A 25,412-nucleotide genomic window follows, 5' to 3' on the forward strand; every position below is an offset into this window, starting at 1 on the left:
GGCCAGCCCGGAAAACATAATCAGACCCTATCTCTTTTTTTTTAAAAAAAAAAGACGTTTAAAAAAATGAACTTGGGCCAGGCACAGTGGCTCACACCTATAATCCTAGCACTTTAGGAGACTGAGGTGGGCAGATTGCTTGAGCCCAGGAGTTCGAGACCACCCTGGGCAACATAGTAAGACCCTGGCTCTTTAAGATAAAAAAATCAATTAAAAAAAGAAAAATGAACAAATATATAGTTATTATTATAAATGGTATATTTTCATAAGCTAAAATGAGGTGAGGTGTAAATGTAGAACACCTAAAGTCATTCTTTGTTTCTGTTGCCTTTTGAAATTTTGGAGTTTTAATTTTATTTTAGACATTTATAGTTTCTTGGAAGGTTACTGGAAATTCTGTTCCCCTTAGCATGAATATTTAAGCTCTGTAGCAAAGAAGAGTATGGGTGCAGATGAAGGAAAATGAAGGAAGTGGGAATCACGGAGTACAGCTCTTCTCATTGCTTTCATTTTCTAGTGAACCATCCACCAATAATTGTACTTCAAGGCCAGGGTCCAGCTGCAGGACCTTTGGTATTTGCAGCCATTGTCAATTTGTTAAGCTGAATGCAAACTAGCCAAACAAACACATGTGGTTTCATTAATGTCTTTCACTATGAATAAAGAATAGTAGAAATAACTCCCTATTTTAAATTAAGTAAATACGTTTTATGATATCACATTTGGAACTTAAAATTATTTGGGAGAGATGTATTCTTACATATATGTGAATATATATATATATTTTTTTTTTTCTATACCCAAAAGGTTCAGATTTTGCTTAAACTGTGGAGCAATGGTTTCAGTTTAGATGATGGAGAATTGAGACCTTACAATGAACCAACAAATGCTCAATTTCTGGAGTCTGTTAAGAGAGGGTAAGATGTATTATTTGTATTCTATTTGTTACGTAGAGTGGGACTTATTTTCTTAACAGACTACTCATTATTAGTGCACTACGGGTTTTCAAGAAGTAGTTCCTGGAATATATTAAATAAGTGGTTGCTGGGGGTGTAGGTATTCTTAAGTTTATAAAGGATATACTGCTATCTGTAAGTCACTGGTTCTTAATTTTGTGGGCCAGGGGCATTGGACATTGGCCCATTTTAAAATCTGATGAAACTATGATCCCAGCTCCAAGAAGAAACATCTTAATGTGATAATCAATGAGTTAATTAGTATGTAGCTGCCCACCCACTAAGCCACTGTCCTGCTTACTGTTGACAGGGTGACTCTCATTGCATGTATGCCTGAAATTCAGCAACTTATATTAGAAATCTTTTAATGTGGCATTACTGCTGGCAGAAGATTTCAAAAGGTTAGTTTGAAGTTGTAATTTGTGAAAGTAAACTCAGATATTCAGTGCTCTCACCCATCCAAAGAACATTGTAACTTACCAGCTCTTCTTGCTAAAGGATGAGGAATCAAGTGATTTTGCTATGATAATAAAAGCTTTTCTGTGTTATGATTAAACTAGCTGAAAGTGGAGTTATTTCTAAGTAGATATGCAACTAAAGACATAAAGTTGAGCATAAACTGGGGAATTAAGTTGTAGGAAAGGATCAGAGTTTTACTGTATATAACCAGAGTTATATATACAGGGTTATACTCCATAAAGGAATAGAAGGTGGAGCATTTCCAAATGTTGAAATATGTCCAGGATGAGTGGCTGACATGGAGTGGAGGTTAGTCTTTTAGAAGATTAATTAGCATGAATTTTGAATTTAAATTATGTACAGATACTGTCAGGATACCAAACAAAGGCAACAAATGCCATAAGAAGTATGCTGAAGGCATTGGGAAAGGTGGGAAGCTGTCCTAGGAGGCAGTATATGGGGGTGGCAAATACAGGATATAATGGTTTAAGTCAATGCTGTGGACTTGGAAACCTGCAGAATCCCTGGGAAGAGCTGTGAGCAACTAGGTGGGGGAAGTTTTGATTGGCTAAGTGAAGACCAACATAACTATAGAAATTGATACTAATTTCAAGATAGTGGAAACAAAGAACATATTGAGAATGAATGTACTATTATATAGATAAAAACTAATTTATTGTTAAATGAAAATAAACCATAAACTTTGTAGGCTAATGTTTAAACAAATGTGGTATATTAAAAGAATTTTAAAATTTGAGCCACACCATATCTGCAATAATGTACAAATTATGATCAATAAGGGTTTTAGAAAAGACTGTTTAAAGAAAATGAGTAATGTCAGGTAGTGGTTCTCAGCTATGTAAGACCCATTGTCTCCTTTTTATAAGAAATATTTTGTAAAACCATCTACACTATCCTCAAAGGAGAACTCATAGATAATATAATCTATGTACATGATTCTCCAAAAGAAATTAATATATGTTCTACCTTAAATATATTGAAGAAATAAAGTAATTTATTATAAAAATGATACATGTTTTAGTTTATAAATGCCCTGGTATGACCACACAGCACACATAAGAAGTAGTTAGTTTGTGCCTCTGTGCAGTCTAGCACTTCCCATGTAAATGTGACAGGTATAAAAACAGAAAAATTAAGTATATGAGGTTGTCAGCTTAATTACTACAAGTAACATTGCATTCAAGGACTTGGTAAAGGTCCAAACAAAACAAAGTACAGTCTTCCCTCACTTTACATGATCGTACATTCCTGGAGATTGCAAAGTATATTAATACAGTAGCCTAAAAAATGTGTTTTGCTTGTATATGAGACAGAGTTAGGTTTTAGGATCAGACAGTATTATCCACGTGACTCCCTGGAGGGCACATGATGATTCTTTGGAACCCAAGACGAGTCTTTATCACGTAAGACAAATCTCCTGTTGCAGTGCATCTGACATCCCCTACCTCGACACTGAATGACAGCAGTGCTCACAAATCACGCCATGATGTTTAGATGGTTTAGATGTTTTGTCCTCCTCAAATCTCATGTTGAAATGTGACCTCCACTGTTGGGGGTGGGCTTGTGGGAGGTGTTTGGATCATGGGGTTGATCCCTCACATATGGCTTGGTGCCATTCCCATGGTAATGAATGAGTTCTTGTTCTGACAGTTCAAGTGAGAGTTGATTGTTTAAAAGAGCCTGGAACCTCCCCTTCTCTCTTGCTTCCACTCTTGCTGTGTCATACACCAGGTCCCCCTTTGCCTTCTACCATGATTGTAAGTTCCCTGAGGCTTCACCAGAAGGAGAATCTGGTACCATGCTACTTGTACAGCCTGCAGAACCATGAGCCAAAATAAACCTTTTTGCTTTATAAATTACCCAGCCTCAAGTATTCCTTTATAGCAGTACAAACAGACTAATACAGAAAATTGGTACCAAGGAGTAGGGCATTGCTCTAAAGATACATGAAGATGTGGAAGCATCTTTGGAACTGGGTAATAGGCAGTGGTTGGAAGACTTTGGATGTCCTTGAAGAAGACAGGAAGACAAAGGAAAATTTGATACTTCTTAGAGACTTCTCAAGTGGTTATGACCAAAGTACTGATAGAAATATGGACAGTGAAGTCCAGGCTGATGAGTTCTCAGATAGAAATGAGGAAGTTATTGGGAACTGGAGTAAAGATCAGCCTTGTTACACCCTAGCAAAGGACTTGTCTGCATTGTGTCCATACCCTAAGGCTTTGTGGAAGGTTGAACTAAAGAGTGATCTAGGGTACCTGGTGGAAGAAATTTCTTTTTTTTTTCTTTTTTTTTGAGACGAGTCATGCTCTGTCACCCAGGCTGGAGTGCAGTGGCATGATCTAGGCTCACTGCAACCTCCACCTCCCAGGTTCAAGCAATTCTCCTGCCTCAGCCTCCCAAGTAGCTGGAATTACAGGTGCTTGCCACCACACCCGGCTAATTTTTGTATTTAGTAGAGATGGGTTTCACCATCTTGGCCAGGCTGATCTTGAACCCCTGACCTTGTGGTCCACCCACCTTGGCCTCCCAAAGTGCTGGGATTACAGGCATGAGCCACCACGCCTGGCCCTGGTGGAAGAAATTTCTAAGCAGCAGAACATTCAAGAGGCTTTGTGGCAACTTCTAACAACCTGTGGTCAGACATAGGAGCAAATAAATGATTTAAACTTGGAACTCATATTTAAAAGAGAAGCAGAGCCAGTTGAAGTTTGGAAAATTCTCATCCTGGCTATGTAGTAGAGAAGGAGAAAGTGTTTTCAGGAGAAGAATACAAGCAGGCTGTGGAGCAACCACTTGATAGAGAGATTTGCATGAACAGAAGAGAGCCTAGCCTAGTGCTACTAATCAAGATGATAGGAAGAAAGCCTTGAAGGCATTTCAGAGACCTTTAAGGCAGCCCCCCCAACCCCCATCACAGGCCCAGAGTCCTAGGAGAAAAGTGTGGTTTTGGAGGCCAAACCCGGGGCCCAGCTGCCCTGTGCAGCCTCTGGACACTGTTCCCAGCATCCCAGCTGCTGCAGCTCCAGCCACAGCTCAAAAAGCCCCAGGTATAGCTTGGGCCTCCACTCGCTCTGAAGGGCACAAGCCACTACTGTAAGCCTTGGTGGCTTCCACATGGTGTTAAGCCTACAGGCACACAGAATGCACAAGTGAAAGAGGCATGGGAGGCTGCACTTAGATTTCAGAGGGGCATGCCAAAGGGAAATGTGAGGTTGGAGCCCCCAGACAGAGTCCCCACTGGTGCACTGCATAGTGGAGCTGTTGGAAGGGAGGTGCCACTCTCCAGACCCAGGAATGGTGGAGCCACCAGCAACCTGAGCCTGGAAAAGCCACAGGTACTCACTTCCAACCCATGAGAGAAGCCACAGGGCCAGAGCTGCCCAAAGCCTTGGAAGCCCACCTCTTGCACCAATATGCCCTGTATATGGGACATGGAATCAAGGATTATTTTGGAGCTTTAAGATTTAATGTCTGCCCTGCCGGGTTTCAGACTTATGTGGGGCCTGTTGCCTCTTTCGTTGGGCAGATCTCTCTTTTGGAATGGGAATGTTTACCCAATGCCTATACCACCATTCTATCTTAGAAGTAAATAGTTTATTTTTTATCTTACAGGATTATAGGTAGAAAGAACATGGCTTGAATCTCAGATGAGATTTTGGACTTTTGAGTTAATGCTGGAACGAGTTAAGACTTTGGGGGACTATTGAGAAGGGATGATTGTATTTTGTGATGTGAGAAGGACATGAGATTTGGGGGGCCAGTGGTGAAATGATACGGTTTGGATGTTTTATCCCTTCCGAATCTCATGTTGAAGTGTGACCTCCATTACTGAGGCGGGGCTGGTGGGAGGTTTTGGATCCTGGAGGCAGATCCCTCATGAATGGCTTGGTGCCATCCCCATGGTAATGAGTTCTCACCCCGGTAGTTCACTCAAGAGCTGGTTGTTTAATAGCCTGGAACCTCCCGTCTCCCTTTTGCTTCTGCTCTTGCCATGTGATATGCTGGGTCCCCTTTTGCCTTCCACTGTGATTGTAAGTTTCCCGAGGTCTCACCAGAAGCAGATTCTGGTGCCATGTTGCTTTTACAGCCTGCAGAACCATGAGCCAAAGTAAACCTCTTTGCTTTATAAATTACCCAGCCTCGGATATTTCCTTATAGCAATGCAAATGGACTAATACTCCCAACAAGCAAAAACACCAATATCAATTTTCAGAACTTTCTCCAAGGAGTTTATTAATAAATATCCACATTACCTTTTTATCCTCATAGGAATTTTCTAGTGCTGATTTACATATAAATTGCTGTCTTCAAATTTAACTTTCTAAATGCCAGAAGCTCTCCAAGATAATTATGACAACCAAAGCATCCCTATGTTGAGAAACAGTAAGGAGTAATGTGAAGTGACTTTAAAAAAGATCTACAAGGACTGATCAGTCATCATGGAAATTTTTGTGTTATGATTTAAGCAAAAAATTCTGTTTTCCAGTGTAGCTCATGAAATAATTACAGTAATCTCAACAGTGTAGTTTAATTCTTGAAAAACTTAATGATAATTTTTTCCCCCCTTTTTAAAAGAGAGATTCCCCTGGAGCTTCAGCGCCTTGTTCATGGTGGCCAAGTGAATTTGGATATGGAGGATCATCAGGATCAAGAATACATAAAACCTAGATTGAGGTTCAAGGCTTTTAGTGGAGAAGGGCAAAAACTTGGAAGGTAAAAATCCTAAAATGAGAAAAATACCTTTGTTGAACATGAATTTTTCTTTGAGAATAAGAAAAGCAAAATGACTTATGAAGTAAAAAACAAAAATATGAACCATGCACATTAGATATATAAATCTGTTAATAGTATTATATTATTATACTATTATATCATTATGATATTAATTGTGATATTAATAATACTGTAATTAATACTTAGATTGCAGTTACCATGTTCCTGGCCCTCTAAGCCCTATTCATGTGTTATCTCACTTAATCTTTACAACAGCTCTTTGACGTAGATACTGTTATTACTTCATTTTGCAGATGCAGTAATTTGCCCAAGATTATTGAGCTAAGAAATGACTAGCATGTGGGATTCAAACCCAGGCACTCTGACTCCAGAGTTTGTGCTTTTCACCACTATGTTATATGCCTCTTTCAGATTACCTGGTTTCAAAGGAGAGAATTGTAAAGGGTTGTCAATGAGATAAAATAATGGATACCTTACATCACAACTTAAGCATGCATGTCTGCCATCAGTAATGACCAAGCTCTTGCAGCAGGAGCAGTGTGCTTAGCTTTGTGATTTTCAATAGTTTTTAAACAGCCAAACCCTTTTTTCAAGTCATAGAAGTGCAATATGTAAAACCTGAGTTCCTCTGATTGTCGGTGAAAGAAGGCGTTGTGTCTGAGACATTTCCAAAGAACCTTAGGACTTTGAAGAGCACAATTTAAAAACCAATGCACATGGCAGAATGTATGAGTGGTTTCCTTTATAATAGCCATGGCTTAATGTAATCTTAGAAATTGTAAAATATGTTGGTAAAAGTTACCCTCTACTCGTCCACATATTGTTACAGGTGATATGGAATTGCCACATTGGCGATGTTTCCAGTGTATTCTTTGGTGCATCCTTTGCTTCTCTTCATGTGATTCCTTCCCTTCCAAGCCCCCTTCAGTTGCCCGGTGTACACTGGTTGTCTATTCTCCCCTTATTTTTCAAGATAAGAAAGAATTCAATATTGCTTCTTTATGCTTTGCTATCTCTAGTCTCCCTTTCTGTATTCTCTTCTCCTAATAGAGACTGGCGCTGGGGACATAAAGGAAATACAGGAATTTATGTTGACCTGTTTTTCTTAGGACACAAACTCTTCAATTTTAAGTCACAGGTTTACTCGGAAATTTTCTTCCTCATCTCTCTTTCCTGCCAACACATGTCAAGCTTCTCTTTCTTTCTTTCTTTTTTTTTTTTGAGATGGGGTCTCTTGCTCTGTTGCCCAGACTGGAGTACAGTGGTGCAGTCATAGTTCACTGCAGCCTTGACCTCCTGGGCTCAGGCAAGCTTCCTACTCCACTCTCCTGACTGGGACTACAGGCACTGCCACGCCCAGCTAATTTTTTTTCATTTTTAGGTTTTGTAGAGACACATGTCTTACTATGTTGCCCAGGCTGGTCTTGAATTCCTGGCCTCAAGCTGTTCTTCTGCCCTGGCCTGCCAAAGTGCCTGGGTTACAGGCATGAGCCACTGCGCCTGGCCAGGCTTCTCTCGAATTGTATAATATTATGTTTTTACTCCTCTTGTTGTGATCACATATATATATGTGTATATATATACGTATATATATGTATGTATGTGTATATATGTATGTATGTATTTTTTTAATTATCACTTCCCATTTTTACTTAATATTTATTGAGATTACGATTTTTAATTAGAATGCAGATAAAATGCCTAGTCATCTCTTTGCTATATACATATTCCTTCTCTATTATTTAAATGTATGACCAAGAATTAATGTTAGACTGCACATCCTTGTTAGTAGACCTACAGTAAATCTAGACTTGGAATCGAAGAAGGTAGCATAAAGGGAAGGCATCTGAGAAGAGCCAGTGATTATTAAACTCATGAAAATAACGATATTATCTGATGATAGTATCTCACAAAGGCCAATCATTTTCCTTATAAGGAAAATAGAGAAAATAACAGAAAAGAAAGGAGAAACTGATGGAAGAAAGTGACAGAGATCAGTGGTGGTAATAATGCCATGTTAATTTACTAGCCATATTGATCAAGATTTTGATTATAGAAAACGGAATCTACTTGCCAGTAGTAATAGATTTCTTACAGGATCTTGTGTAATTTATAGAATATCTGGAAGAGACAAGCAAACCAAGCTTTCCTTAGCCAGGAGAAACAAACACCGTAGAAGAGTGTTCCAGAGAAAAAACTACGTCCCCCAGTCAGGTGCTCGGTGCCCATGAAACTAGGGACTAGATATTAGAACATTCCACCATAGAAGAAATAAATGCCTCCACCACCTTAGTAATCAGAAGAGCTACAGAGTTTCCACTTTGCAGTGCTTACTTCCACCAAACAAATGTATGTTTGTTTGCTTGGTGGAAGGGTAGAATCATGAAATCCTAGCTGCAAGAGAGTCTGGGAGATGGAGTCTTTAGAATTTTCAGCTTCTAATAGAAGGAGATAGCATGATGATGTGAGCCTGTGTGTACACAAACCCAGCAGTTGAATAAGCAAATATCATATATTCTAAAGTGAAGAATTACATAGAACATTTTATATTAAAGATTTACATTAAGAAATATATTAAAAGTTTAATAGTTAACCTTCATTTAGAAAGTAACTTTCTAAAATGGCTTGGTTCTCAAGAGTTCAAGACAATTATTTACTGAGCAGGAAATAAAAAGAAGCAAGTAAAACAGAAATGAAAATAATCTATTGTCTTCCATAGATGGCAGTCTAATTACACACAGAATGTTACATAGATGGGAACTAAATCTTTTCATGCGATATACAATTATGGTGCAAACCAAAATGCCATAAAAATGTTACATAGTACCCTCACATAATAGAAGAAAGCAAACCGTAGATATAAAACTGCAAATTTGCAATGGTAGAACAAACTGTATTATTGAATAAAAATTAGCTTGGTGAGCTAGAGTAGTGCCTAACAAGTAAAAGACCTACAAAATCACGGAGTCGTTTTTAATAGGACTAGCGAGTAGGCATTCTTGGTAGGCTTTTGAGCTGGCGTGTATAATGATAAACATCATGATTTGAAGCTGATCTTTCTGCAGAAGAACAGTCACTGCCTATTTGTCCTACTGTTCTCTTCAAAAGATTGTGCTTGCCACTCTCACTCACCTGAGATTTGACTTCATCTGGGGCCCTAGACCCTGAGGGCCCTCTTCCCTAAAACTTCAAAGCCTTACCTTATCTCAGCTCTTCAACAGCTGTGGCCTAACTGAAGCCTGACTGGGTTGTCAGCCCTGTGCAATTCAGTACTTCTGGGGACAGTCTCAGCTGTGCTGAGCAGGCATTGCTGTGCCTCGTCAGTCTCACAGGGCTGAGTTGCTTTCCTAAACCCCCTCCTCGACCCCTGCCCCTCACTCCCAGCAAATTATGCTTCCAGCTTCATTGAGAAAATAGAACCTGACGGGAATTCTCATTCTTATTATGTTTCCCTCCAGCCTTCAAGCTGGTCATTTCCATCCTCCTCTCCCTCCATAAGTTTGAAGAAGAGGATGTTTCTCCTCCTGTCTGAGGGAATTACAACCTACATCCTTTCCTGCCATTTGCCTACAAACCTTGTTGTACCAATTAATTTCTCTTTTCTTTCTTAAAAAAATTCTCTTTTTAATGTAAAAGTTTTACTATGGCTTGATCAATTGAATGATATGGAGAAAGTTTTAAATAGCAAACAGATGTGATTTTGACAGCTAAATGTTAGAATTAACATAACTTGCCTGGGCACTGTGGCTCACACCTGTAATCCCAGCACTTTGGGAGGCCGAGGCAGGCAGATGACTTGAGATCAGGAATTCAAGACCAGCCTGGCCAGCATGGCGAAACCCCATCTCTACTAAAAATACAAAAAAAAAGAGAAAAAATTAGCCGCATGTGGTGACAGGCACCTGTAATCCCAGCTACTTGGGAGGCTGAGGCAGGAGAATCACTTGAACTCAGGAAGCAGAGGTTGCAGTGAGCTGAGATCACACCACTGCACTCCAGCCTGGGCAACAGAGCAACACTGCATCCCAGAAAAATAAATAAATAAAGTAAAATAAATTAATGAACATAACTTTTTAGGCTGGTTTTTTAATACCACACTACCAGCTTGTCCAGCTATCTATCTGTGTGGTTCTCAGCATGTCTTTTAGTCTCTCTGTGACTCAGTTTCTTTTAGATAAAATGATATGGTTGGCCTAAATTATGTTGGAAGTCCATCCATTCCAGTTCTCAAATGTTATTATTCCATACACAATAGTTTCATTGTGATATACACACATTTTCTTACCTAGCTTCCCCATCCCGCATTTTCTGTTTTGAGAAAAAGCATACCTGGTCAGAATCTGCCTTAAACAGAAAGATGTAGATTACAAAAATAACAGGGAGGCAACTTGGTGTGTGGAAAGAGCCCAAGATAAACCTCAGCTCTCTCACTTACCAATAGGAATATTGGGCGTAATTTTTTTTTTTCCAGAGTTGTTGTTAGGATAATTATAATGCTAATAGACAACTTTTAGTAGTACCAACTATATAAAAGCACCATTTGAAGTGCTTATGTGTCCTAATTAATATAATCTTTACAGCACTGCTGCTGTTGTCTCTCAGGCACAATAAGGGTAAGTGACTTGCCTGGTGTCACAGAATAAGTGCTGAGTTGGGATTGAAACCAGGTAATCCAGCTCTGGGAACCATGCTGTTAACACTGCCTCCCAGGCTGATGTAAATGAAATATTGCATGTGGCAGAGGTGGTAATGGTGGTAGTGACGATGATAATGTGTATACCTGGTTATCAGTGAGGCGGAGGTAAAGAGGACCTTTGCATTCAGTGTCTCATGTCTTTTCTCTTGGATTTTCATCCCCCTCCCTTGTGTAAGGAACGCTGGACTGTTGGCACAGTAAACCAGATTGGCAGTGCAATTACTTAGGCCCTCAATTCCAAATTAAAAAGAAATTCCTTAATATCTCATCATTTATTGTAAGTCATAATTTTAACCTTACGTATATTTTTATGTATCCTCAAGTCAGTTCTAAAATTAGCATCAGGAAATAGCTAAAGGAAGAGAAAGTGTCAGCAGTTAGTACCAGGTAATTTTATCACTTTACTGTGTACTCTGAGAGAGAAGCTTTTTGAATGGGAGGAAGAGTCATGATTTAGATTGGAGTAAAGCCCAAATGCTCATAGAACTTTTATACTAGTAATATGTAGATACATGCATGTCTTTCTTCCAGAAGAAAATAATCTATAGGAAACCACCTAAATCTCAGAGTTCAAGAGAAAAAACTTCAAGGCTATCAAAAATTCCTTAAGATGACTGAGAAAATTGAGCTAAATGTATTTTAATTATTTAACCAAAAGAGTACTCGTCTATTTTTGACATTCACTTTTGGCATATGCTGGCTGATCATCCTGCTGGTGTTAGAAGGGGCTAAGACAGCAATGCTAGGGTCACTAGTAACCAAGTTCAAATGGTGGTAAGATGTTCTATCAAGCTTCATTATGAATTTATTGTCATGTAATAACATTTTATTCCTCACTAGTACTTAGAAGTTATTTCTCTTTTGCAAAGCAGTGCTTGAATCAGATGTTTTTAAGTAATATTAACCAAGTCTAAATTAAATGAATTTAGTGCTGATAATATGTTCACAATAGCTGGCACCCGTGGAAACACTGTGTTCTAGGCACAATATTAAGGACTTACTGGTATAATATACCTTCATAACATAGTATTATTCCCTCACTTTATAAATGATAGAACTGGGATTCAAAATGATTGATGTACTTACTCAACTTTACACAGTTGACATAGCTGGGATGTGAAACCATGTCTGTCTGTGCTCTTAGTGATTCTTTGACACTAACTCAGAGTTGCTTGTATTTCTAAATAAACTGGTTTGCTAAACAGTGATGAAGTTGCAAACAGTTAAATGAGGAAAGGATGCAAAGTTAGGCTTTTAAGAGAGATTAGATAAACCAAATAAGAATCGTAGGATCCAAAATAACTTTAATATAATGAAAGACGTTGAAAGAAGTATAGGAGACTCAAATGAAGCCATGTTCTAAGTGTTTATCTGCTGTCTTCAGTTTGTCATATATTTTACATATTCAGATTGGTGTTCTAATTATTTAATTCCTCTTTTTTAGCCTTACACCTGAAATAGTCAGTACACCTTCCTCTCCAGAAGAGGAGGATAAATCAATACTTAATGCAGTTGTTCTTATTGATGATTCAGTGCCAACAACAAAAATTCAAATCAGGTTAGCAGATGGGAGTCGTTTGATACAAAGATTCAATAGTACACACAGGTAAGCTTCTATACCAACAGTGTCCTGTTTGCTGTTATATACACTGGATTGCTTATCTAAGTAGAACTGTATGTGACTTTGAGTAATGAAGAATATGATATTCTTTAGATTTACTTTTGAAGTAAGTTTTTGGCAGAAGAAACATTTTTGAAAGGACAATAGCTGTGTATAAGAAATGAAATATGTGGTATTTAAACAGTCTCTATAAACTATCCAAATACTAATGTGATCTCAGATATCACACAGAAATAAATTCAGAACTATAGTTTTACGTTGTTACTAAAACTATATGAAGTAGAATCAGATTTAATTTAACATAGTAAAACCTTTTGGGGACTTTATTCATTTAAAAATTTGTGATAATTTTGATTGGGATTAATTTTCTGTATAGCAAATACTTCATAATATAAATGTGTATTGTAAATCAAGTTTAATTGTACTTTTGTCAAGAACTTCAGATACTTTTAAATGTTTCTTTAATATTGACTTGTGCATCAACATTTGATTTGTCCATTGAAGTAAGACCCTAACAGATATATTTATGATTTTGGTTGAATTACTATGTTTGTGTGAGAGTAATTTTTTAAAATTATTCCTATGATAAGACATTTCATAGTTTTAGACTCACCTTGCCACAGGCCAATCATAATTACCTTTTTCTGGGTCATATGCTGCTAACATATTTTATACTCCGAAAAAAGTACAACCTGCACTTTTTTTTTTTTTTTTTTTTTTTTGAGACAGAGTCTTACTCTGTCTCCCAGGCTGGAGTTCAGTGGTGGAATCTCAGCCTACTACAAACTCCGGCTTCCAGATTCAAGCAATTCTCATGCCTCAGCCTCCTGAGTAGCTGGGATTACAGGCAGCCACCACCATGCCCAGCTAATTTTTTCTGGTTTTAGTAGAGACGGGGTTTTCACCGTGTTAGCTAGGCTAGTCTTGAACTCCTGGCCTCAAGTGATCTGCCCACCTCTGCCTCCCAAAGTGCTGGAATTACAGGCGTGAACCACCGTGCCCAGCTGGACCTGCACTTTTAAAATAACAACGTTAGTACACTTAACTTTATGCATAACTTACCTGAAGATTGTTTCCATTTTACAGGAAAAGTAAAAGTACACACTAAAGTTACTTTACATTTTAACTGAAGCCTAAGATAAATCCTTCAATTGAAATACTATATATTAAAGAAAGTTACAACACCTTTATATAAAGATTAAAATTTTGTGATTTTTATTATGATTCAGTTTTAAGTTTACATGAAAATATGATTTTTTATGTTACAAATTATTTTTATCTTATTTCTTCAGGATCCTGGATGTCCGGAACTTTATTGTACAGTCTCGTCCTGAATTTGCAGCTCTTGACTTTATTCTTGTGACTTCATTTCCGAATAAAGAGCTAACAGATGAAAGCCTGACACTGCTAGAAGCAGATATTCTTAACACTGTGTTACTCCAGCAACTAAAATAATATTGTTCCTGTCCATGCAGTAGCATGTGGGAATAGATGATGTGCCATATTAATAAGGACAATACTTCAGCATTAAAAACAGCCAAATTATTTTTATTATTTTTACAGATAAATTTTGGTTTTATTGTTAATCTGTCTTCCAATCTGAATATAGACAAATTTGGATTAGGAATAGACCTTGAGATAAGTATGTTTGAGTTTTTAGTTGAAGGACTGGCTTATGTTGATAGTTTTTGGATTTCTAGGCAAATCAGTTTGTTACATGCTTAGTGTTAATGTAGCAACATTTCTTTGCAGAGAAAAACGAACAAAACCCCTTTTTGATAAATGCATTTGGTAAAATTTGCACTAAAGTTTCTTGATGCAGCATTGACCAACAGCCATTAAGAAATCTTTTGATCAAATAAGTTAAAAATTTGTCTATAATATATACTGAAACGTGTCTATTTTGATTTTGAAATTGTTTGATCATACAATAATTATTTCTCCTATTAAGATTTTACACATCCTTTTTACTTACTGATTTAGATATATTACTAGTATCGGAAACTACAGTTTTGCCTTGTATTTTACAGAATTATGACTGTTGTGAACTTAAACAGAAACACATAAAGGTCAGTAATTCTTTTTTTTTTTTTTTTTTTTTTTTTGATATGGAGTTTTGCTCTTGTTGCCCAGGCTGGAGTGCAATGGCATAATTTCTGCTCACCACAACCTCCACCTCCCAGGTTCAAAAGATTCTCCTGCCTCAGCCTCCTGGGTAGCTGGGATTATAGGCATGCGCCACCATGCCTGGCTAATTTTTGTGTTTTTAGTAGAGATGGCGTTTGTCCGTGTTGATCAGGCTGGTCTCGAACTCCCAACCTCAGGTGATCCACCCACCTCAGCCTCCCAAAGTGCTGGTATTACAGGCATGAGCCACCACGCCCAGCCTAAAGGTCAGCAGTTCTTAAGAAGATGTGGTAAACAGCAACAACATTTTAAAATCAAGTAATTACAGTTCCTCCCAGAGCTTGCGTTGATCACATTCATTTATTCATTTAACACATTTTTCTAGGAAACTCACTGTATACATTAAACACTATTCTATGTGCTCAATCTAGAATGTCTTCTCCAGAACAAGACTAGTGTAGAAATACAGGAATGTAAATTCTGTCAGACAGACTAGATCCAAAGAATTACCAGCATAAATGTTTGCATTTCTGCTGAAGCCAGAAGCTTTTCCTTCTTCCCAGACACCATTTCATCCTCAGTTATCACTTCTGGTTAGTTTTCCATTGCCACCATAACAAGTTACAAAATGTGGCTTAAAATAGCACAAATTTATTATCTTCACAATTCTGTAGGTTAGGAGTCCAGGTTAGGAGTTTCGCGGTGCTAAGATCAATGTGTTGGCAGGGTTGCATTCCGTTAGGAGGCTCTACAGGAGAATCATTTCCTTGTCATTCCACCTTCTACAGGACATCCTCATTCCTTGGCTTGTGGCCTCCTTCTTCCATCTTAAAAACCAGTGCTGTTTCATCTCTATGACCCTTCTGTTACCACATCTCTTTGACACCAGCGTGGAGAGGTTCTCTGCAGGACTCATGATTAAATGAGGCCCACTGGATAATCTACACTTATCTCCTTGTCTTGAAATCCATAGTAACATTACATCTGCAAAGTCTCTTTTACCATCTAAGGTTACATACAGGTTTGGAGATTAGGACATTAACATTTTACATGGAACATTATTCTTGCCTACTACAGTTCCCACCCACCCCCCGCTTCACCCCTGTGATAAAGATTCAGATTCATCACAAATAAATTGACGTCACTCATAGGTGCTCAAAAGTCACAACCCATTATTACAGCATCAACTCTAAATCCAAAATCTTATCTGGGTCTCACCAACTCAAAAGTCTCAAATCTCACATTAAAGCCATCTAAATTAAGTTTGGGAGAGGATCTGTGTGTGATTTCTGGGACATAATTCCATCTGTGCACTTGTGAACCTAGAAAACAAGTTATCTGTTCCCAAGTATGATGGCATGACAGGCAGACAATAATAGTTACACACGTTCCTGTTCAAAAAGCAGAAACTGGGATGGAAAAAGGAGCCATCAGCACCAATCAATTTACAAAACCAGCCAGGCACCCTTCTTTAAGTTTCAAGGCCTGGGAGTAATCTTCAGCTCACTGCTGTTCTCTGGGCTTGTTGACTGTCTCAGAGTCATCTTTACTTTTTCACAAAAGGTAGCACACATTTGCAGCTGAGTATCAGCTTATCAGTTTGTTTCTTCTTTTATATTCTCTAAAGCTTTCTGTTAAAAATGGTGGTGCTTCTGCTGCTATAACGTTGTCAAGAAACTTGCTATAACGTTGTCAAGAAACTTGTGGGTCTCTTACGTATGTCACGGGGATGCACTCATTTAGATAAGAGGCTCCTCACATACCTTTCCTGGAAAATCCTGTCTCTGTTTTTGGCTTTTTCTGAAATAGCTGAGAGGATCTATGATTCACACCCTTAATATCTTCAAAGAGTCTTTTGTGTGACCTGATATTCAGACCTTTTGATGTTTCTGAAGTATTAGCAAAAGGTTATACAGCCATATCTTCACTTTCTCTAGAGAAGGCTGCCCTGACAGTGAATCTTAGTTTTAGTGGCTTTTGCCCTTTGAATAGGCCACGAATTTCCCAAATCATCAAGTTCTGGTTTCTTTATATTTAACAGTTCTTCCCTCAATCTACCTCCTTCCACATTTTACTATAATCAGCAAGAAGACAGCAGACTGTACCTTCCACAGCTTGCTTGGAAATATCCTCAGCTAAATATTGAAGTCATCACTTAAAAGTTCTGCTTTACACATGACTGCAGGACACAACTCGGCTTAGCTTTTTGCCACTATGTAACAAGGACTCCTTTCCTCCACTTTTCCAATAACATATTCCTCATTTTTTACCAACAGTCTATTCATGATGATTTAGATATTCTATGGCAATCGAGGTATTCTCTATTATGCTCCTTTCTTCAAGGCCGTCCTAGCATTAACATTCCATATTTCTACTTAACAGTCTGTTTAAGGCAATTTAGCTCTTTTCTGGCATGCTCCTCAGAATTCTTCCAGCCTCTACGTACTGCCAAATTCCAGAGCCACTTTTCCACTTTTAGGTTTGTTACAGCAGCACCCCAAGTACCTAGAAAAGTCTTTTATGCCTGCTTCTCTGCCAGATGACTTGAATATGCTACTAGATTTGGAATTCACCTTTCTCCGGGGTCACTGTTTATTTCAAAGAGGTGAATTTACCTGTGCTAGGGTTTTCACACTGCGAGTGCTACCAGAACTATCACAGGATGAAAGTGGTGAGCCCACCACTGCAGAGAAGTTTTCTCAGTGCCGTAATATAGAGGAATTCTCAAAATAAGCCCTACTCCTTTTCACTTACTGAAAACAACTTGGATAATGTATAACAGCCAGCCCCATTTCAAAAAGATTATCAGGGGTAAAACAACTTTTTCATGGGTCAAAATCATCTTCCGAAGAAAATGATTTCTTTAAAGAATTGAACATTGTAAATCAAAGGGCATTATCCTGTTGTGGATTAACAAAACAGGAAAAATAACCAATCTTTGTAAAAGTATTTGAAATTTTCTTGTTTTTATCAGTTGAGTGCCTATAGGTGCACATAGAAAAACAACTGCCATTTTTGTATATATAAGTCTTCCAAGATAGAGATTTACATTAGGAGAGAATTAAACATCCAGGAGGGATGAACAGTATTTCATGTGTGCTGTGTAGTGTTTTGCTTTATTGAGAGTCATTTTCATGAATTATTTTTACTACTGCAGTCATCTTAAATTTATAATCATCTCAAAAAAGATGTCACAATGAACAGACAACCATCTGTGAGGTCAGTCATTTTGCATGATGTATGTAATCAAAAACTTTGAAATGTCTGCTTACTAATAAAGAATGTTTTCACTGAAACTTATTGGAAAGGTTTTTCAAATTTTCTTTGATTTGTAGTTTTGAGTGCCTGAATAGATTGTTTTAACATGAATAACATTTCCTGTGGTTTAATTTCCCTTGGAGCACCTTTGTCAGGGACAGAGAAGGAATTGGTTGTAGCATATTATCTGAATATCCTGTTACTGTTTCTGTTTTTATTCTACCCAAATAAAAAGGTTCAGGTGCTGCTTTTTTGCCACAGTGGATTTCTGAAAACCTTGTCACAATTGTTAAAGGAAAGTAAATCTTGGGACCCCAGAATCACTAAGCTAAAGGGAAAAGTCAAGCTGGGAACTGCTTAGCGCAAACCTGCCTCCTATTCATTCTATTCAGTTCTCTCTGCTCACTGAGATAAAGGCCTATCTGATTGCCTCCTTTGGAAGGGCTCATCAGAAACTCAAAAGAATGCAACCATTTGTCTCTTATCTACCTGTGCCCTGGAAGTCCTCTCCCACACTTTGAGTTGTCCTACCTTTCCATATTGATCCAATGTCCATCTTACATATGTTGATTGATGTCTTATGTCTCCCTAAAATGTATAAAACCAAGCTGTGCCCTGATCACCTTGGGCTCATGTCATCAGGACCTCCTGAGGCTGTGTCACACTTGCGCATCCTTAACCTTGGCAAAATAAACTTCCTAAATTGAGACCTGTCTTAGGTATTTGGGGTTCATGCAACGTATATTGTTAAAAAGTGCATCATGTTGAAGCGGCCTTGTCTGGGGCGACACCCGAGGTTCGTTGTCTCACAGCCACAGAGATCAAAAAGGTGGACACACACAGTGAGGTTAAGAGCTGAAGTTTAATAGGCAAAAGAAAGAGAAGAGCTCTGCTACCAAGAGGGGTCCTGGAAAAATTGCTTGCTGATCCGCAGTGAAATGCAGGGGGTTTTATAGATGAGCTAGTTGGGGGATAGTGTCTGATGTACATAGGGTGCAACAAGCCAGTTAGGAACAGGTGTGCCATCTGCATAGGGTGTAAATCTCTGGCAGCCCCCACCCCAATATTATGCAGGTGGGTTCTCTGCCTGAGCTTCTCCATGTTGCCCATTTCTTTCTTACTGTACACATGCTAACAAAAAAGGGGAGATGGAGTTTCCATGGTGGACATGTCTGGCCCCCAGGTAACCCTTTTCTATTGGCACAGCTGCAGGCCTCCTCCTGTGCAAGCTTCCAGCTGCCTTACCTGTGTTTGCAGCTCGATCTTTCAGGCTGCTCTTTGTTAGAAAAGAAATGATTTCTAGGGCTGCTTTTTGTAAAAAGGGAAGTTCTGTTGAGGACTCTTTTGCCCTCACTATCTGCCTAAATAATTTATTTCTATATCCTGTATTAGTGTTTGCCCCTTAAGAGTGTCCCTGATCAATAAATGTGAATATATATGTGACCAATATTGTCATAAAGGCTAATAATTTCTATAATCCTCTATAAAGTTTTTAATGTAAAGTATCTTCTAACTCAAATAGTTTATAAAAAGAGCCCTAGTACATGTGTAACCATGTATATGTATGTGTGTGTGTGTGTTATAGCACATGAAAATAGCATGTGTGTCCTAGAACTAATAATTAGCCCTAATCCACTTAGCTTAACAGTTTTGCCTCTTTGGAATTTATAGCTATGACCTGGGGATCTGTGCAGGGGAAAATGCTCTTTTACAAAGTTTGAACTTGATGATTCATTTTCCTTTAGATAAATCTTTCTATATTAAGGGAGGAGACCACCCCTCATATTGTCTTATGCCCAATTTCTGCCTCCAAAGAAAGAAGAAGTAAAAACTAAAAGGCAGAAATGAAACCCACAGGCAGAGAGCCTGGCGCCACGCCCTGGGCCTGGTTAAAGATCGACCCCTGACCTAACTGGTTATGTTATCTATAGATTCCAGACATTGTATGGAAAAGCACTGTGGAAATCTCTGTCCTGTTCTGTTCCGTTCTGATTACAGGTGCATGCAGCCCCCAGTCAGGCACCCCCTGCTTGCTCAATCGATCACAACCCTCTCACACAGAACTCCTTAAGAGTTGTAAGCCCTTAAAAGGGACAGGAATTGCTCACGGGGAGCTCGGTTTTTGGAGACGTGAGTCTTGCCGAAGCTCCCGGCCAAATAAAGCCCTTCCTTCTTTAACTCGGTGTCTGAGGGGTTTTGTCTGCGGCTTGTCCTGCTACAATATAAAGCAGAGACATTCAGAATCATCCTCGGCAGTGGCTACCTTAAAATTTCTTTTGAGTCCTGTAGTTTGATTTCATGTGGCTTCACTAGCATAATTCCAAGTGCACCTACTCAAAGGAAAGCTACAGGGAAAGAGAATGCTGATAAACCACTGTTTTGTTGATTGTATCACAACACTTCTTGCTTTCTTTGGAGGGCGTAACAGTTAACTAACTTATTCGCATGGACTTAAAGACTTCACACATAATTAGCAATACAATGTTTTCTAATGGCTTATCATTGTTGAATTAAGGTTTGTATGATAATTAGGCAACATTAAAAGAGGACTAAGAAAGGTTTTTCCTCACAAGATTCTCTTTACTGTCCTTTACCTCCTTCAGTTTACACTGGCTTGGAAATAGTGTTTAAAATGACTCACAATTAGTGTCAATATTTGAGCCAGTGCCTTTTCTCACTTTGACCTTGGAGATAGAAGAATATTTAAAATGAGTACATGTCCTTTCTGTTTTATCCTTTGTATTGATTTTTGGTTTGTGTTTTCCTTACATAGTGTACCTTTCAATGTACTTTGTAGAACATTCTTAATTATAAAAGTCTTTCCTCATAGTTTCTGTATTTAACATCTTCCCTATTTTATTCTTCAGTTTTATCTTTGTGGGAAAGGCTTGTTTAACAGATTTTATCATTTTTATCAGGAATGGTAAAAACTATAATGTTTAGTTGTCTGTAAGTATGTTGATTAAAAAGTAGCAACTATAGATACTACAGATATTCAGAGCATCAGTAGACTTGAAAGTGAAAGCATGAACCAGTTGATACAAGTGGAGGTCCTGCTTGCCCTAGCCTGGAATTTGTGACTGTATGTGGGCTTTTGAGAAAGAAGGTAGTAGGATGAAGTGATATCTTGTAGAAAGAAATGTTCATCCTTTCTACAAACTGATAACAGATTCAACATTCCAGGGGATGAGGTGGTCGTTTTTATTAATACAGTAAAGTTACATGCAAACACCATGTTTAAACTTGTACATATAAAATACATAATATTGAGGCTAGAAGGGTTTTCTTTTCCCCTTTGAAAACCTATTATAGGCCAGGCGCGGTGGTTCATGCCTGTAATCCCAGCACTTTGGGAGGCCGAGGGGGGCGGATCACGAGGTCAGGAAATCGAGACCATCCTGGCTAACACGGTGAAACCCCGTCTCTACTAAAAATACAAAAAATTAGCCAGGCGTGGTTGCAGGTGCCTGTAGTCCCAGCTACTTGGGAGGCTGAGGCAGGAGAATGGCCCGAACCTGGGAGGCGGAGCTTGCAGTGAGCCGAGATTGGGCCACTGCACTCCAGCCTGGGCGACAGAGCCAGACTCCGTCTCAAAAAAAAAAAAAAAAAGAAAACCTGTTATAAGTATTTGTAATGTGAGTAGATGTTAGTGTCTAGAATGTTGTGTACATTGGTGTTCTATGGCAACCCAAACTAATCTGACTTTATATGATTTAATATTAAGCATGTGTATGGTACTTTTGCAATAGAGTAAATGACTTTTGGAGGTTTTTTGTTTTGTTTTGTTTTTCCTTTTTTGTTTGAGATGGAGTCTTGCTCTGTTGCTCAGGCTGGAGTGCAACGGCACGATCTTGGCTCACTGCAAACTTGGCCACCTGGGTTCAAGCGATTCTCCTGCCTCAGCCTCCCAAGTAGCTGGAATTAGAAGCATGCACCACCACGCCCTTCTAATTTTTTTTTGTATTTTAGTAGAGATGGGTTTTCACCATGTTGGCCAGGCTGGTCTTGAACTCCTGACCTCAAGTGATCCACCCACCTTAGCCTCCCAAAGTGCTGGGATTACAGGTGTGAGCCACTGCGCCCAGCCAGGAGTACATAACTTAGAGATGACTACTTGGACTTACCACTTATTGAGGGCCTACCAAGAACACAGTCCTGTATTTGCAGGCGGCACATTACTTAGGGTAAATGACACTCTGTTACAGTTTGTCCTTCTGACCTCAGCTTAATAAATGTAATTTCTTCAGAAAGGCCTTCCCTGATACCTCAATCTAAAGTCATCTCTTTTCTCTCTCAGTTACTTTTTACACTCTTTACTGTAGCATTAGCAATACCTGACATTTTCTTGTTAACTTGTTTGACTAACATGCTCCTTTCCCATTCCTCCAGACTCTCCACTATGTGTCCCTAGAGCCCAGAACAACATCTTACATATAGGAGTCACTCGGTAAATGGTTAATTAGTAATAAATCAGCGAATGAAGAATAGAACCCTCTGGACCTTGAGGAAATATATACATTAATGTTTTTTAAACGAGAGAGCAGTGCCAACAAAGTTGATGCTGGTGATAGAAAAATGTATGTTGGCTGGGTGCAGTGGCTCACGCCTGTAATCCCAGCAGTTTGGGAGGCCGAGGCAGGAGGGTTGCTTGAGGCCAGGAGTTCAAGACCAGCCTAGGCAACGTAGCAAACCCTGTCTCTACAAAATATTTTTAAAAACTAGCAGGGTGTGGTGACACATGCCTACAGTTCCAGCTATTCAGGAGGCTGGGGTGGGAGGATCGCTTGAACCCAGGAGGTTGAGTCTGCAGTGCCATGTTCATGCCACTGCACTCCATCCTAGGTGACAGAGCAAGACCCTGGCTTAAAAAACTTTGTGTATATATATATAGTAGTAACTGCTGTGATTCTAGAAGTCTGGAGATAAGGAAGAACACTGTGCTATGAAGACATTGTAGAAAACCCTCAAGCTGTTCAGTAATGATTTTTGTTTTCACTCTGAAACAACCAAAGTTTCCTTGGTCACTTGTCATACTATCTGATTGCTTACAGTATGATTATTATAGATTTCATTTTCATATATAAAATCTATATAATGCAGGCTATATAATACAAGCCTGTGTAATATCCATTTTTCAATTTATTTTTATTAAATTTCACATATTCCAACATTTTCAGGCTTTGAATGTAATATCTCATCATCATTTATTTGTTACCTGACTACTGACACCCAAAAAAATGTGAAAGAGGAGTTAATGAGTTTCTAAATCTATGTAATAATTTTTTAAATAAAAAACTACAGAAAATAAGATGATATTAGAGGCTTTAGTTATGTGGCACTCATGCCTCTGAAATCAAACAAGTTCAAGTAGCTGTTGACTTTGGCTACCTGCTCAGTTTGGCTGAACTTTTAAAGAAAATTCTCACTTGTCATTATATATTGTTTTTGTTCTCTAAATTAACTCACTTATGCAATCTTTCACGCAAGCAAAGGCAGTAGAAATGACCTGGAGTTACAGATTTCCAAACAACCTTTATAAACAGACAAGGATATCTGCAAACATGCCTGAGTTTCAATGTTCTTTTTGGAATTATTTTTCAGAAAAATAAATGATATTATAAATTCCTCTTAATTTCGATAGTTCTTAAAAGTACCCTATTCTGCGTGTTAAAATATTCAACCAGTAATTACTTAATTTCCATAGGTTTTTATTACGTACTATAAATAAAAATCTTAAGTATATTTGACATTAAAAATGGCACTGAAGTTTACAAGAAATCAGGAGTTCTCTATATTTTGTTCTTAAAATGAGAAATTACTTTTAACGTAGGACTGTACCCACAAGCATCTCAATCCTTTTGTTTTGGATGTAATGAAAATAGCAAAAAGAAGCCTTGATGGGTTTCCAGGTCATGTTCATGCCACAGTGAGTGCATGGCATATATTAACGTGATCCGACCTTCTTAGAGGCAAAGCATCACTGGATGGCTCACAAACTCTTTTTTTTCCCTCTCTAAATTAGTTTTAAATTAGGAGGAGCTACCTTAATTTAATCTATTAGTGAAAATAATAAAATTATAAAAGATGTTTGCATTTCTAAAAGCTTTTAAATTTATGACAAGTTATTATTTTATACCTGCAAACAGATCCCCTAATTCCAGTTTTTACCACTTTTAATGGTTCACCAAAGCTAAGATTTTACTTAGATAATTGCATTTAAGTATATACAAAAACATGTTTATTTCCTCATTATTCTTCCTACTGTAAGCAAGTTGGTATTTACTTTTACTAGTTGTAAATATCCCAAAATATTTTTAAAATCTTCATACTATATGTAAATAGGGTAGGGTGCTGGTGGCGATTTTTTGTTTTATTCATATACTTCTAAATCTCCAACCAACTTTCAATAAACTTTCATAAACTTTCCATAAAGTTTCAAACACTGTATAAACTTTCACTTCCATTCCTCTTGGGTTCTTTTTTCTCATTGTTCTCCATATACTTCTAAATATTACTTCCAAAACTTTCTGACTCACTGGGAACTTTCCTTGGAACATTGAGTTCTCCTGACAGTAACATGTCAGGAGAAGTACCAAGTGTGAATGGTATCTTGCCAGTGGCACAGCAGAGGTGGGGCACCGTCAGCTCTGACAAGGCTCACTAGAGGATTAGAAGAGCAAAGCCCTGTAACACAGACAGCTTTCATCAGGAATATCTTTATATATAAGATAACATTAGTATTGGTGCCAATTCAACTGCAAAATAGTTGTTTATTGATGATTCTCTGTTGAGTCCCTTTAAGTGCAATCTGAATGACTTAACTACAAAAGTCAGTTTACATTCAACACTTGGGGTCATCTAATTTGTAAATGGAGATATATCTATAAATACCAACAATGTAAAAGCCTATATAAACATAAATCCTGAAATATCTCTACTATGTCAGCACTTGAGTTTGTAAAGCTCTTCGCTCCTATACAAAATTCATTATTTCAAAATACGGCTTCCACGAGAACCCTTGGAGATAAGCAGAATAAATCATATCCCCAGTATTTTCATGGGTAAAAGTTAAGTGACGTGAAGAATCACATTGTGAGTAGAGATGAAGTCAGTATCTCCTTATGGTTGGCATGATTCAGTTTCCATTGTCCTGCAGTTTTGGGTAACAAACATTGTCCTTATTTCTTAATAGTAATTAGCAGTGTAGATACAGAGATATTGACATATTCATTTTGTAGATTATTATAAAGGATTAAGTAGTTTCTAAAGGATATTCAGCAAATATGGTGAGTATTCAGCATATTAAGTAATTTTCTGAAGGCTATTCAGCAAATGTAATTTTTGGCCTCACTGCCAAAAGCATCCTCAGATGGAATGTTAATGTATGAAGATTTGGTAGTTTGGGTTCTGTTTAACTTTCTTGTGTGGAGTGTTCTAATGTGTTTTAATGTTTTGATATATTTTCCTTGAATGTTTGCTGTTTTTGTTTTGTTTTGTTTTTCAAACCTATCGTAGAAACTTTTTTACATCAAAAATG

General features: G+C 38.1%; 1 protein-coding gene across 5 annotated transcripts in view; it reads left to right on the forward strand.

Annotated features, from left to right (window-relative positions):
* UBXN2B (UBX domain protein 2B) overlaps nt 1–17,913 on the forward strand; it is a 40,393-nt gene extending 22,480 nt beyond the window's left edge. For 2 of the 5 annotated variants that reach the window (XM_054498753.2, XM_054498754.2), the window contains 4 exons: nt 808–917; nt 6,015–6,152; nt 12,314–12,475; nt 13,783–17,913. In XM_054498753.2, coding sequence (XP_054354728.1) covers nt 808–917; nt 6,015–6,152; nt 12,314–12,475; nt 13,783–13,945 — 573 coding nt within the window. In that variant the 3' untranslated portion in view covers nt 13,946–17,913. The other 3 variants (XM_063668791.1, XM_054498755.2, XM_054498756.2) reach the window with 3 other exon arrangements.
* Nucleotides 17,914–25,412: the final 7,499 nt, after the last annotated feature.

This window comes from Pongo pygmaeus, chromosome 7, assembly GCF_028885625.2.
Source record: "Pongo pygmaeus isolate AG05252 chromosome 7, NHGRI_mPonPyg2-v2.0_pri, whole genome shotgun sequence".
NCBI classification, from domain to species: Eukaryota; Metazoa; Chordata; class Mammalia; order Primates; family Hominidae; genus Pongo; species Pongo pygmaeus.